Genomic DNA, 15,317 nt, shown 5'->3' with positions numbered 1-15,317 from the left:
GCCAACTGCCAAAAAAAAAAAAGATATTAAAAAGAAACAGAAATGCAAACATAAATGGATGTTAACCACACACAACAATGATAATAACATATTATGTGTCTGAAACACATGTATAATTAAAAGGCATAAGAGTAATGAAAAGTAGGGAAGGTAAACAGAGTTATTACTCAAGGTATTAACATTTTCTGGAAGTGGCAAAAGTATTGACTTAATTTAGGTCTTAACAAGTCAAGGATGTGTGTTATAATCTCTATAAAATCAATAAAAGAGTTAGTAAAAGATACATAACTTAAAAAGACAACAGGTAGTGACATCAGAAAAATGATGGTATAGAAAACCCTAAACCCTTCACCCCACTCCTCAGACATACAAGGTCAACAAAAATACATGGATAACATTCCATTGTGAGAAATCCAGAAACCAGTTAAGAGGCTCCTATACTCCAGGTAAATGGGAAACCAGATCTATCAAAGCTGGTAGGAAAATTTGGGGCACCCTCTCACTGTACTCCCTTCCCCTGGCATAGTGCCACTCAATTGGGAGGGAACTCCCAGCTCCTGGCTTCTCCCCAGGGTAAAAAAGAGAAGAGCAAAGCATGCATCCAAACTTCTTACTTTTCAGGAGTGCTGCCTAAGGTACTGGATTCTATCTCACCTGTCTCAGAGCACTGACAGAACCCAGTATATTCCAGATTCCTGAAGGTAGCTGAAAATAATAGAGTTGAGTGGTGTGCTGGTGTCCCTGTAGAAAACCATGACAGAGGAAACAGAGCACAACTCACCTCAGCAGCTTCTCCCTCATGAGGGAAAGATTAAGGGTGGAGCTTGCATCCAATGTTCTGGCTTTTCAGTGGGCAGTCCAAGGGACTGATTTCTGTCTCATCTGACTCAGGGCACTGATAGGACTAAGCATATTCTAGATGCCTGGTGTCAACTCAGAACAAAAAGGAGCTGAGCAGATGCTGTTGCTCCAGAGGATCCATAATATGGTAGACAGATACTAAAGACAGCAGGAGACTATGAGCTTCCAAAAAAGAAAACAGCAAATCTCTCTAATTAGGGATTTACACACACAAGTCCATGGATGATGCATCCACAGAAAAAATTTGAGAGGTGTTCAAAATATCTAGCCAGTCTGACTAGTGAGGATCTTTCCCTGTATGAATCCAGGCCATAAAGACTAGGAGAGGTGACTGTCTTATCAAATGCATGGCTATTAACACAAGTAACAAGGAATATAAAAAAACAAAAACAAAACCAGGGAAACATGGTCCAATCAAAAGAAAAAAAATAAAAATCTCCAGAAATCAAACCTAAAGAAACAGAGATATGTGAATTACCTGACAAAGTATTCAAAATAACTGCCATAAAGATACTCAGTGAGCTCAAGAAAATAATGCATTAACACAATAAGAATTTTGACAGTGAGGTAGAAAATATAAAAAAGAACCAAACAGAAATTTTGTAGCTGAGGAATGAAATAACTACACTGAAAATTTCACTAGAGGGGTTGAAATGCAGACTTGGTCAAGTAGAAGAAAGGATCAGTAAACTCAAGTACAGTTGATTTGAAATTATCCAGACAGGGAAGCAAAAAGAACAAAGAATGAAAGAGGGTGAAGAAAGCCTAAGGGACTTATGGAACACCAACAAGTGTGACAATATGCACATTATGGCAGTCTCAAAGGGAGAGACAAGAAAGAAAGGAACAGAAAACTTATTTAAATAAATATGGCTGAAACTTCCCAAATTTGGGGAAGAAATGGACATACAGTTTCAAGAACCATAGCAGTCTACAGATAGGATGAACCTAAAGAAGCCCACATTGAGATACATTATAATCGAATTATTAAAAGTCAATGCCAGCATTTTGAAAGCAGCAAGGTAAAAACTACTCATCACAAGCAGGGGAATATTCATAAGACTATCAGCAGATTTCTCTGTATTGAAACCTTGCTTGCCAGGAATAAGATGATATATTGAAAGTGATCAAAGAAAAAAAACTGCCAACCAAGAATACTACATCCAGAAATTTTTTTCTTCAAAAATGAAGGACAGATAAAGACCTTCCCATATAAACTAAATCTAAAATTCATCACTACCAGACATGCTTGACAAAAAATTAAAAAGTTAAAAGAAAATCCTTTAAGTTGAAATGAAAGGATGCTAAACAGCAATATATAAGCATATTAAAGTATGATGCTCACTAGTAAAGATAAATATATAGACTAAAACAGAATATTGTAATAATGTAATGGTGATGCATAAATCAATTTTAAATCTGGTGTAGAAGTTTGGAGACAAAAGTATAAAAAAACTGTAACTATAAAAGATGCTAATGGATATACAATATAAAAAGATGTAATTTATAGATGAATAATCTACAGTGTGGGAAGAGGAAAAATAAAAGGGAAGAGTTTTTATTTTGATTAAAGTTAAGTTGTTAGCTTAAAATAGATTGAAATAACTATAGGTTGTTGTTTTTTTTAATGAAAGTCCATGATAACCACAAAGAAAATGCCTGTAGAAGATACACAAAAGAAAATAAGAAAGAAATCAAAACATATCATTACAAAAAAACTAATGAAATACAAAGGAAGATAGCAAGAAAATAAAAGAAGGAAAAGAGCTACAAGACAGAAAACAATTAATAAAATAGCAGTAGTTAGTTGTTCTCAATCAATAATTACTTTATATATAGAATAGCCACCCCACCCATCAAAAGACAGACTAGCTTAATGAATTTTTAAAAAGAGGATTTAACTATATGTGTCTAGAAAAGATTCACTGTGGATTTAAGTTCCCATATGGGCTGAAAATTAAAGGATATAAAAATATATTGCATGGAAATGCTAATCAAAAGAGAGCAGAAGTTATATCAGACAAAATAGTATTTAAGTCAAAAAGTGTCATAAGAGACAAAAAAGGACATTATATAGTGATAAAAGAATCAATTCACCAGGAAAATATAACAATTATAAATATATATGTCTCTGACGTCAAAGCACCTGAATATATGAAGCAAATATTGACAAAACTGAAGAGAGAAATAGACAGGAACACAATAATAGTATAAGATTTTGATACCCTACTTTCAATAAGGGATAGGATATCCAGACAGATGGTTAATAAAGGAACTGAGGACTCGAACAACACTACAGACCAAAAGGAACTAACAGTCAAATACAGAACATTCCACCCAAAAGCAGCAGAATACACATACTTCTCAAGCACACTCTGAACAATCTCCAGGATATATCCCATGTCAGGTCACAAAACAAGTCTTAACAAATTTAAGAACATTGAAATCATAGTAGGTATCTTTTCTGACCACAATGGAATGAAACTGGAAATAACAGTGGAAGGAAAACCGGAAAATCCACAACTATGTGGAAATTAAACAACAGACTTTAGAACAGCCAATGAGTCAAAGAATAAGTCAAAAGGGAAATTAGGAAATATGTTGAGAGAAATGAAAACTAAAGCACAACAGACCAAAACTTATAGGATGAAGTAAAGGCAGTACTAACAGGGAAGTTTATGGTGATAAATGCCTACATTAAGAAAGAGGGAAAAAATGGCAGGCTGGCCAGTTATAGCTCAGCTGGTTAGAGCATGGTGTTATAACACCAAGACCAAACGTTCAGATACCTGGACCAGACAGCTGCCCCAAAGATCTCTCTTTTGAGAGAGAGAGAGAAGAGAGAGGCAGAGAGAAAACCTCAAATAAACAACCTAACTTAACACCTCAAGGAACTAGAAAGAGAAGGACAAATGAGGCCTAATGCAGAAGGAAGAATATAATAAATATTAGAGCAGAAATAAATGAAATACAGAATAAAATAATAGGAAAAAATTAACAAAATTTATACTTCATTTTTGGAAAAGATCAACAAGATTGATAAATGCTTAGTTAGACTAAGAAAAAAAGAGACTCATATAAAATCAGAAATGAAAGAGGAGACGTTGCAACTGATACTACAGAAATAAAAAGAATTATGAGACTACTATGAACAATTATATGCCAATAAATTGAAAAACCTAGAGTAAAAGAATAGATTCCTAGAAACAAAACCTACCAAGACCGTATCATGAAGAAATAGAAAATCTGAATAAATCTATAACTAGTAAAGAGATTAAATCAGTAATAAAAACCTTCTAACACAAAAAAGCCCAAGACAGACTGTCTTCACTGGAGAATTCTACCAAATGTTTAAAGAAGAATCAATGCCAATCTTTCTCAAATTCTTCCAAAAAACATAGAGAGAAAAATTTCAAACTCATTTTATGAGTCTAGCAAAAAATGGGGAAAATTAATCTTGATTCCAGCTTCACAACAATAACAAAAAATTACATTACACATGAATTGTAGATGTAATGTGAACAATGAAACAAAAATATTACCAGAAATTATCTTCATGACATATAATCAAGAAAGAAAGATTGATAAGTTGAACTACTGCACAAATAAAATATAACATGGCCAAGAATCATACAGAAAGGTGCTCAACCTGATTTTCAAATGAAATGAATTCAAAATGAAAATAGAAATTATTGATAAATTGAATCAAATTAAAATTTAGAATTTCTATTCAACAAAAAACACAATTAAAAGAATCAAAAACAAGCCATGGAATAGAAGAATCTCAAGAAAAAGGTTATGTGTAGAATATAAGACATTTATTTAAAGTAATAAAAAAAACACAAGATAAAGAAATAAAGTTCCATGGTAGGAAGGAGGGAAAAAAACAAAAGAAAAGAAAGATACAACAGAATAGAAAAATAGGTAGAAGACAACTATTGCACAAAATAAGATATAAAAACAGCCAAGAATTATGTAGAAAGGTGCTCAATCTCATTTAAACATGAAGTTAATTCAAAATTAGAGAACAAAACACACCCAGTAAAATGGCTAACATAAAAATAATCTGACAAATGTAGAGATGATATGGAGCATCAGAAGCTCTCATACACTGCTATTAGGAATGCAAATATGTAAAAGCACCTTGGAAAATTGGTTAGCATTATCTATTAAAGAAAGATATCCACATAATTCTATGATCCACTAACCCAACTCCTAGGTAAACACTTAGGAGGAATGTGTATACACAGGCATCCAAAGAAAGGTATGATATATTTAGGACAGCATTATTCAAAATAGACATAAAGAGACACAATGCAAAATCCTCAACAGTAGAATAAATGACGCATAGTATATTAGGAAAATAGTTCTAGAAATGAAATTAAATGAAGTACAACTGCATGTAATAATATAGACGACTTCATAAACAATGATGATTTATAAACAAAAAGAACTTAGAAACAAACACGTGCACATTTTGTGCCATTTTTTCCTTTTAAAGTTCACGAAACAGGCTACGATTAATCCCTGTTATAAAACTCAAATGTGTGGTTACATTGGGAGAAAAACAAGGGAAAGTTATTTGAAAGGTGCATATGAGGGGCTTTAGGAATGGAGGTAAAAGGTTTTCACTTTCAGACAATCGACTGAGCTGTATTATTTCTGTCTGCGCGTGTTTGTGTATCATTATAGGTGAGTAAGAGTAAAGTATTTTCTAAATAATTGATTATCACTAAAAATAAAAAAGGTAAAGATATTTATTAGAAACAGTTAAATGAATATGCATCAAATGGTGAAGGGTTTAAAAAGCATATATATTGCCGTGATGTCCTTTAATTCAGAAAGATTTTGGTTAAACTGGGCACGTAAAGAAAGGTAAAGAAATTTAACACAAAACAATTTGATTTTGAGAAATAAAATTATGATTATAGAAGAAAATTATATGAAAATTCAGATTAAACAAAAGAATATTATAAACTAACCTTTGCAAAGGAATCCCCGGTTGTCTGAGGCTGATAGTCCCTGTCCCTAGACTCCAGTAAGCTGGGGCTGAAGGCCATGAGGTCGGTCTTGGGCGGCCCCTCCCCAGAGCACACCCTCTGCCGCCTCTGCTGCGAGTACGACCAGCTCCCCACCGCGCTGGAGCACACCAGCGTGGCCTTCCCAGGTCCACACGCGACCTCGGTGGGCGGCGCAGAGCACCGCAGCGCCGTGTACAGCAGCAGCGTCAACACCAACAGGCTGGACACCGCACAGATGGAGATGATCAGGTACACGTTGACATCTACCAGCGTAGCCTCCGGACCCGCGACCCCCGCTGACGCCCGCGATGAGGCCTTCGGCACCTGGCCGCTCTCCACCAGCGACACCAGCACGGTGGCCGTGGCCGTCAGCGCCGGCTCGCCGTGGTCCTTCACCAGCACCAGCAGGCGCTGAAGCGGAGCGTCCGCCTCGTCCAGGGCGCGCGTCGTGCTGATCTCGCCCGTGTACAGCCCCACGCGGAACGGGCTGCGCGCACCGCCCGCCGCCGGCTGCAGCTCGTACGACAGCCACGCGTTGTAGCCCGAGTCGGCGTCCACCGCGCGCACCTTCGTCACCACGTGGCCTGCGCCCACAGACAGCGGCACCAGCTCGCTCACCGCACCGCCAGAGCCTCCAGCCCGAGACGCCAGCAGCGCGGGCACATTGTCGTTCTCGTCCAGCACGAACACCTGCAGCGTCACGTTGCTGCCCAGAGGCGGCACGCCAGCGTCGCGCGCGCTCACCTGGAACTGCAGCAGCTCCAGCTCCTCGTGGTCCAGCGGCTGCAGCGCGTACACCTTGCCGCTCTCCGCGTGCACCGACACGTAGCTCGACAGCGCACGCTCGCCCACCCGCCGCTCCACCAGCGAGTAGGACACCAGCGCGTTCTCCTGCGCGTCCGCGTCCCGCGCCGACACCGTGAAGATGTGGCAGCCGGGCGGGTTGTTCTCCTTCACGAACACCGTGTACTCGGGCTGCGCGAACGCCGGCGCGTTGTCGTTCACGTCGGCCACTTCCACGGACACGGTGGCCGTGGCCCACAGCGAAGGCGAGCCCCCGTCTCGGGCGGTCACCACCAACTGGTAGTGTGATGTGCTCTCACGGTCCAAGGCGCTGTCCAGCACCAAAGAATAGTAATTCTTGAAGGTGGACACCAGCTTGAAGGGGACTTGGGACATCAGAGTGCAGGTCACCTGTCCATTGACGCCAGCGTCGCGGTCGGACACGCTGATCAGGGCAATAACGGTGCCCTGTGGCGCGTCTTCTCTGATTGGAAGTGATAGGGACTTGAATTCCAAATCTGGGACATTATCGTTTTTGTCTTCTACTTCCACAATAACTCTACAATGGCTAGACAGTGGGAGCTGTCCCTTATCAATGCCCTCTACAAGAATTTCAAAGGACTTGCTTTCTTCAAAATCGATATATCCCTTTACCATAATTTGTCCAGTAATTGGATCTATGTGGAACTTTGATTTCACATTAGGTGAAATATCACTTGAGAATAAATAAATAATGTCCCCATTCAATCCTTCGTCTAAATCTGAGGCGTTAAGTTTAATTACCGACGTTCCATTAGGAACATTCTCTGCTAATTTCACCATATAGAGTGTTCTGTCGAAAACTGGAGCATTGTCATTGGCATCCAGTACCGTGATGAGTAACTGAACAGTGCCAGTCAGCTCAGGTTTGCCACCATCGGTGGCCGTGAGCACTAGAAAAATCTCCGGAGTTTCTTCTCTGTCTAAAGATTTCCGTAATACAAGCCCAAGACCTTTTACTCGCTCATCATTGGATGGTTTTTCCAGTGAAAAATACTCATTGGGGCTCAGTCTGTAAGTCAGCAGAGCGTTGGCCCCAATATCTGCATCGGAGGCGCCCTCTAATGGAAACCGAGTGTCAAGCGGCCTGGATTCCGCGATAAACAGATTCTTTTGTGTCGCAGGGAACACAGGCGGGTTGTCATTAATGTCCTTCACCTCCACCTCCACATGGAAAACCTGCAGCGGCCTGTCCACGATCACCTCCAGGTGGATGCTGCACTCCGCGCTCCTCCCGCACAGCTCCTCCCGGTCGATCCGAGAATTCACAAACAAAACGCCATTCTGCAGATTTACCTCCAGAAGGTCCTCTCTGCCTTTGGACGCCACCCGGAACAGGCGCGGCACCACCTCCGCCAGCTCCAGCCCCAGGTCCTGTGCGATGCGGCCCACGAAGGTGCCGTGTTTGGCCTCCTCGGGGACCGAGTATTGGAGCTGGCCGCTCCCTGCCTCCCAGGCTGCGAGGAGCAGAAGCGAGAGCAGTAAGCGCTGAGATTCCTGACCGGTTCCGTAGGAAAACTCCATTTCAACTGCACAATGCTTTTTGTTCATTTGGGATCTTGTCTCAAAGTCAAGAGAAATTTTCTTATCGGTCAGTTCAGTGCCGCTGCATCCTCCATTTTCAGATTCCAGATAGTGGATACAGCTTCTTTGCAGTAAGATTACAAAGGATTTTTTCCTCTTTATTTCGTCTGTGTAATCTATTCTATGGTAAAGAGCGACATCATGTGGCTCCAAACCGTAAGTATCGATTCTGGAAATCCATAGTCTACTGTAAACTGCTAGGCTTTACTCTTTCAGCTTCTTCGCATACTTTTCCCGTTTTGGAGAATAGGATTACGTTTTGTACTACGGAGGTAAACATTTTGTATCATTGATTGATTGTGAGCCTTAGTTTCACCACAGGGGTAAACTTTACTTCAGTAGATATCCTCTTTTCAAACAGGTTTTAAGTATTTAAATGTTTACAAAGTGTATATTCACGCAACATAGTTCATACAATTGAAGTGTTGATTAGGAAAAGCCATGATATGTTACTTGTGTTCCCAAGATTACCAGAGGGAACCTTATTAATGATGGCACACTCCTCATCCTTGGGTTTGTATTTCTGGTGTTGAAGACTTGGGAGAAAATATCTCTAGGGAACCTCTGATCCCAAGGACAAGCCATTGAAAGGGAAATTTGCAAATGTTTTTAAAAGGAATAAAAACCCATCAGCATTTAATTTAATGTCTGTTTTTAGTCATCTAAGAGATGAAAGTGCAAGGAAAGTTTAACAAGAAAATAGAAATCTATAGTAAATAGCTTGCATGAAAAAGTATTCCAAATAATTTTATTCAGTGAAACTAACCTCCCATGAACAAGGTTGGCATTCTTATTTTGACTCATGGTTACCTGCCTATTCTCCAGTGTCCATGCTTAAGCCTCTATCTTCTCCCCATAGTTCTCGTATATTTTAATCAAACTGGATAATTTCTTGCTTCCAAGTACATTTTTTACTAAACAAGCATACTCATTTTGTCCCCTGACTAAGTAAAACACATCATTTCCAAACTCTTCACAAACCAATCTCCACATTTTATAACCACTTAAAACTTCCCTAACCCATGAAGAATTTCATGATCAAACCAATCACACAAGCATCTTTACCTTCTTGTATTATATTAGTTTCTCTATAGAATTTTAAAGGAAATAGATGTAGTTTATTTTATTTTTCTGGCAGCTGGCTGGTATGGGAATCCAAACCCTTAACCTTGGGGTTACAAGGCTGTGCTCTAACTAACTGAGACACCAGCCAACACTGAAATAGTTGCGTTTTACTAGTTTAAAAGCTCAGAGGTGGAGGTATTTGGCTAAGATTTGCTGAACATCTACCCAATAGGAATGGTTTGATATTCTTCAATTTCCTAATAAAATACATTAATTTAAGGTTATCATATAGCTAGTCAGGAAGATATGATATCTCAGCAGCCTCTGTAATATTCTAGAGATACAAAAAGATTTTCCTTAAACATTTCCCTAATTAAGAGATCTTTTAATTTCCATGGTAAAACCCGGATTTTAGCTTAATTTTCATTCTAAGTCTTGTCAGTCACAATCTTTTAATAATCTCGGGTTTTAGTGTGGGCAATGAAAATTTCCCAATAAATAGAGCACAATACATTTTCCTACATAAAGTAACTTAATATAGAAGAAAATTATGGTGGCCATTTTCAAACTTTCTTTGCCTCTTATGTTTATAAACTCCCCACCCCCATATTTGCCTAGACCAAAAATTTTTTTAAATCACCAATCTAGTGAAAATAGCTTTAGGTTCCCTCAATAAAGATTCACACTCATAAAAATCACAACAAAAATCAGAGTGCTTTTACCATTTGGGGGCCCAAATTATAGATTTTTACTAAGTGACCATAGATGTCAAGAACACTGAACAAAAGTTAAAAGAATTCCCTTTCCATTCATTTTACTTAACAAAATATTTAAATGCTTAATTGAGAGATGCAACAGAATAGAAATGGATACTTATTTGGGAACTATTCAGTATTCGCTTGGTATACCATCAATACATCTAAAGAGAAAAAAATTAAAAATCCTCATAAGACTTTAAAATGTCTCAGCCAAGAGTCTTATCAGTCAAGAATTTCAAGAGGAGAACTGGATTTGAAAGCTGAAGTCCCATATCTGGAGGGACAAGAATTCTGGATGGCCCTATTATTTACAATAGATGATAACAGGACTAATAATATAAAAATTGAACTGAGGTTGGACATACTCTAACTAATTGATGGACAAAGGGACAGCAAAGGATAGTGCTGGAAAAGAAAATGAAAGAGAAAAAGGAAAGAAAAGTATCTTACATGTTAGACTCTGCACAATGTCATTGAGTATTAATTAGGTTTCATCTAGTTTCTAATTTTCTCCAGTAGCAAGAAAACTGGAGTATGAGTCCAACTATTTGCTGGCGGAAATGACCAAAATACATGGGGTAATGCCTGGAAAATGGTCTCACTGCAGTTTTATTTGGTGCCAGTTATATGGAATTTTCTATTTGCTGTTTTCTGACATTAAAGTATTGTATGCAAAAGAGGTTAAATAATAAGTATTTTTAGTAGATTAGTAAATTAATTTATTAAATTAATAGTGTTTTTAGTAAATTAATTTTAATTTAAAATTAATAGTAATTTTAAATTAGATATACAGTATTATTTTCAACAAATAATTCAGATTGAAAATAATTCTTAAGATTAAAAATATTATTTTTAAAAGAATAATTGTTTACCACATGTGTACTGATTTTTCACTTTATCCTTATATTTTAATCATTACTAATAAAAGTAGTGAGAAACTGAAGATGAACAAAGATACAATTCTAGAAACAAAACAATTGTTATTCTACTTCCCTCCCCCCATTTGGAAATCTAGCAACAATAAACAGTATTGCCAAGTGAGAGCACAAGGCCCAAAACGAACCATATTTACATAGAGAGGAGGGGCTAAGACTCCAAACAAATGAAAAAGAGAATAAAAGAGGCTCCGTGAAAGACAACAGGTGTAACTAACTAATATTTGAAACTGAAGGTGTAAAAGCATAACAAAAATGAAGATGTAAGCATTTGGGATGAACGCATAAAATAGGCCAGTGACATTTGTATTAACATTTAGAAGTCCAAATGAAAAGTGGTAAGAGATATTGAAACACTATGCAGGGATTACACCATGAAGAGTGGACACCACGTGTTGCAGTCGAATTCTCTAAATAATGCAATATATCCAAGAAAAAATATTTCGTTTTGTACCCAAACTTCTAGTAATAAAATAATCCTACTACTGCAACTAATAACAACAACAACAACAAAAACAAGTGTAGATCTCACTAATTATTACTGATTCGGTTCAAAAATTAGTCACAAAAATCCTAACATTTTAACCACAAAAACAGTAAGTGAAAAATTCTAATTTTGAAACACATAGTGTGGCGTAAATAACCAACATCTTTCCAAGACTGGAAACGTTGGAAATAAAAAACAAGAACATTTTGAAAAGGATTTTATAAAAAAATTACTCACTTTGGCAGAGATATGAACGTCCACATTTAGTTGCTCCTCTCCGTCCTGGTTAACTGGACAGGGCGGAAGGCTGGGGCTGAAGGCCATGAGGTCGGTCTTGGGCGGCCCCTCCCCAGAGCACACCCTCTGCCGCCTCTGCTGCGAGTACGACCAGCTCCCCACCGCGCTGGAGCACACCAGCGTGGCCTTCCCAGGTCCGCACGCGACCTCGGTGGGTGGCGCCGAGCACCGAAATGCCGTGTACAGCAGCAGCGTCAACAACAACAGGCTGGAAACGGCGCAGATGGCGACGATCAGGTACACGTTGACATCCACCAGGGCTGCCTCCGGACCCGCGACCCCCGCTGACACCCGCGACGAGGCCTTCGGCACCTGGCCGCTCTCCACCAGCGACACCAGCACGGTGGCCGTGGCCGTCAGTGCCGGCTCGCCGTGGTCCTTCACCAGCACCAGCAGGCGCTGAAGCGGAGCGTCCGCCTCGTCCAGGGCGCGCGTCGTGCTGATCTCGCCCGTGTACAGCCCCACGCGGAACGGGCTGCGCGCACCGCCCGCCGCCGGCTGCAGCTCGTACGACAGCCACGCGTTGTAGCCCGAGTCGGCGTCCACCGCGCGCACCTTCGTCACCACGTGGCCCGCGCCCACCGACCGCGGCACCAGCTCGCTCACCGCACCGCCAGAGCCTCCAGCCCGAGACGCCAGCAGCGCGGGCACATTGTCGTTCTCGTCCAGCACGAACACCTGCAGCGTCACGTTGCTGCCCAGAGGCGGCACGCCAGCGTCGCGCGCGCTCACCTGGAACTGCAGCAGCTCCAGCTCCTCGTGGTCCAGCGGCTGCAGCGCGTACACCTTGCCGCTCTCCGCGTGCACCGACACGTAGCTCGACAGCGCACGCTCGCCCACCCGCCGCTCCACCAGCGAGTAGGACACCAGCGCGTTCTCCTGTGCGTCCGCGTCCCGCGCCGACACCGTGAAGATGTGGCAGCCGGGCGGGTTGTTCTCCTTCACGAACACCGTGTATTCGGGCTGCGCGAACGCCGGCGCGTTGTCGTTCACGTCGGCCACCTCCACGGACACGCTGGCGGTGGCCCACAGCGAAGGCGAGCCCCCGTCCCGCGCTGTCACCACCACCTTGTAGTTAGATATAACCTCGCGGTCCAGGGCGCTGTCCAACACCAACGAATAGTAATTCTTGAAGGTGGACACCAGCTTGAATGGGACGTCGGGCATCAGGGTGCAGGTGACCTGTCCGTTGACACCTGAGTCGCGGTCGGACACGCTGATCAGGGCAATTACGCTGCCAAGTGGAGTGTCTTCTAATACAGACAATGATAGTGACTTGATAACCAACTCAGGTACATTATCATTGATGTCCACAATTTCCACTAGAACCGCACAGTGATCTGCCAGTGGGGGAATTCCTTTATCCGTCGCTTCCACCTGCATTTCGTATGACTTAGTTTCCTCAAAATCTATGTTACCCTTTACACTAATGTGTCCACTGACCGGATCTAAGTGGAATTTCGACAGAATATCTGCAGACATATCTGTATTGAAAGAATATACAATGTCCTTATTTACTCCTTCATCCAAATCAGAGGCGTTAACGATAACAGCTATGGTACCATTTGGTGCATTTTCGAACAATCTGACTTTGTAGACCGTTCTCTCAAACGCTGGGGCGTTGTCATTTACATCTAGAACGGTGATCTCCAGTTGAGTCGTGCCAGTGAGCTCTGGTTTCCCACTGTCAACAGCCTTTATTAGCAAATGATGCTTAGGAGCATCCTCTCGATTTAAAAGTTTTTTCAACACAAGTCCAAGGGATTTAATTTCCTCATCATTTCTTTTAACTTCCAAGGTAAAATATTCGCTGGAATCAAGGCTGTAAGTCAACAATGAATTTGTTCCAATATCGGCATCTGATGCGCCCTCTAGCGAAAACCGAGAGCCAGGCTGTCGGGATTCATAGATAAACAGATTTTTTACTGCCATTGGAAAAACCGGGGGGTTGTCGTTAATGTCTTTCACCTCCACCTCCACATGGAAAACCTGCAGCGGCCTGTCCACAATCACCTCCAGGTGGATGCTGCACTCCGCGCTCCGCCCGCACAGCTCCTCCCGGTCGATCCGAGAATTCACAAACAAAACGCCATTCTGCAGATTTACCTCCAGAAGGTCCTCTCTGCCTTTGGACGCCACCCGGAACAGGCGCGGCACCAGCTCCGCCAGCTCCAGCCCCAGGTCCTGGGCGATGCGGCCCACGAAGGTGCCGTGTTTGGCCTCCTCGGGGATGGAGTAGTGGAGCTGGCCGCTCCCTGCCTCCCAGGCTGCGAGGAGCAGAAGCGAGAGCAGCAGGCGCTGAGCTCCAGGATCTTCTTGCCAGGAAAACACCATCGCAAGCCTTTTCCAAACACCAGGTCGCTCTTACATCTATCCAGAATCTAGAGAACTATTTGAGTTCCTTGTTCTTCGTTTCTGAAACTCCTCACCGTTATCATATTTCAGAGATGATGAAGAAATGAGTCTGAATACGTAATACACGCTGTATTTCTTTTGTGGAGAAAGACCTTGTGGTGGACAGCGACATCATGTGGCTAAATGTGTAAGTATTAAATACATGTACTTATCTTTTCCTTACAGGTCGTTTGAACTTTCCCAAAATTTCTATTTTCAGTTGTAATTCCTTCGAAAACTCCTCGAAGTCTTTATTTTTTCTGAGAATATATCCTGAGAACTTTATGCTAATTTCATCACTTTCACTTGTGCCAATTCGTGATATTCGGTACAGTAAAAGATTAATTGTGATTACTGTTATAACAGTGTACATTTATTGTAAATGTTTTTCAAGTGACAGGCACTGTTCTATTTGCCCTGATGAAATTACACCATTAAATTCTCACAACAACCCTCGCAGATAGATAATAATACGACTCACTTTTTACAGAGGTTAAGAGATGTTTGGGTGAGATCTCAGTCTGATTCAAGATGCCCTGCCATTAATCACTTGGCCTCCCAGGCTACATTTTACAGAAAAATTAGAGTCTTTGATATATTCGACCATTAAACATCAAGACATTGAAGTATTTGTAAAATGTGTGCATACATATACCAACATATATATTTACTTTTATATTATGGCAATTGTTAATTTACAAAATATGTTTATTTATGTTTATTAATGTGTATAATGTCTATAAATCATTCTTGTGTCCTTTATTCAAAGACTATATCCTCGTTAACTGTCTTAACTATTATTTATATGAAGATGTAAAAAGTCAGTCTTTTACAGTGAAGTTCTTTTGGAAGTTTGTTTCCTTTCGCAGGACAACACTGTTTCATTTGAATATTTGTTACATTCACATCACACCGAGTAAGAATATATTAATCTTTAAAATTTCCACAGCACTTATGCATTTCAATTTAGCTGTATGTCATAAAATGCTCATAATATTAAATAATTGTGTTTTTTATTATCTCCACTCTGGACGAATTTCTGGGTTCCAGTTTATTAAAAAGTTGTTACTTGATAGAACTGGTGATTTATTCA

At 40.8% G+C, this 15,317-nt stretch overlaps 2 protein-coding genes across 2 annotated transcripts; both read right to left on the bottom strand.

Annotated features, from left to right (window-relative positions):
* Positions 1-5,831: 5,831 nt before the first annotated feature.
* On the bottom strand, positions 5,832-8,282 carry LOC134371238 (protocadherin alpha-4). The gene has a single exon (XM_063088270.1). The coding sequence runs from the start codon at positions 8,253-8,255 to the stop codon at positions 5,832-5,834; it is 2,424 nt and encodes an 807-aa protein (XP_062944340.1). The 5' UTR covers positions 8,256-8,282.
* A 3,374-nt stretch (positions 8,283-11,656) lies between these two features.
* On the bottom strand, positions 11,657-14,164 carry LOC134370594 (protocadherin alpha-3-like). Its single transcript, XM_063087647.1, has one exon. It carries the CDS (start codon positions 14,162-14,164, stop codon positions 11,657-11,659), a length of 2,508 nt encoding a protein of 835 aa, XP_062943717.1.
* Between the last annotated feature and the right edge of the window lie 1,153 nt (positions 14,165-15,317).

Source organism: Cynocephalus volans, chromosome 2 (genome assembly GCF_027409185.1).
Source record: "Cynocephalus volans isolate mCynVol1 chromosome 2, mCynVol1.pri, whole genome shotgun sequence".
NCBI lineage: Eukaryota > Metazoa > Chordata > Mammalia > Dermoptera > Cynocephalidae > Cynocephalus > Cynocephalus volans.
This window is presented reverse-complemented; position numbering and strand designations above follow the sequence as displayed.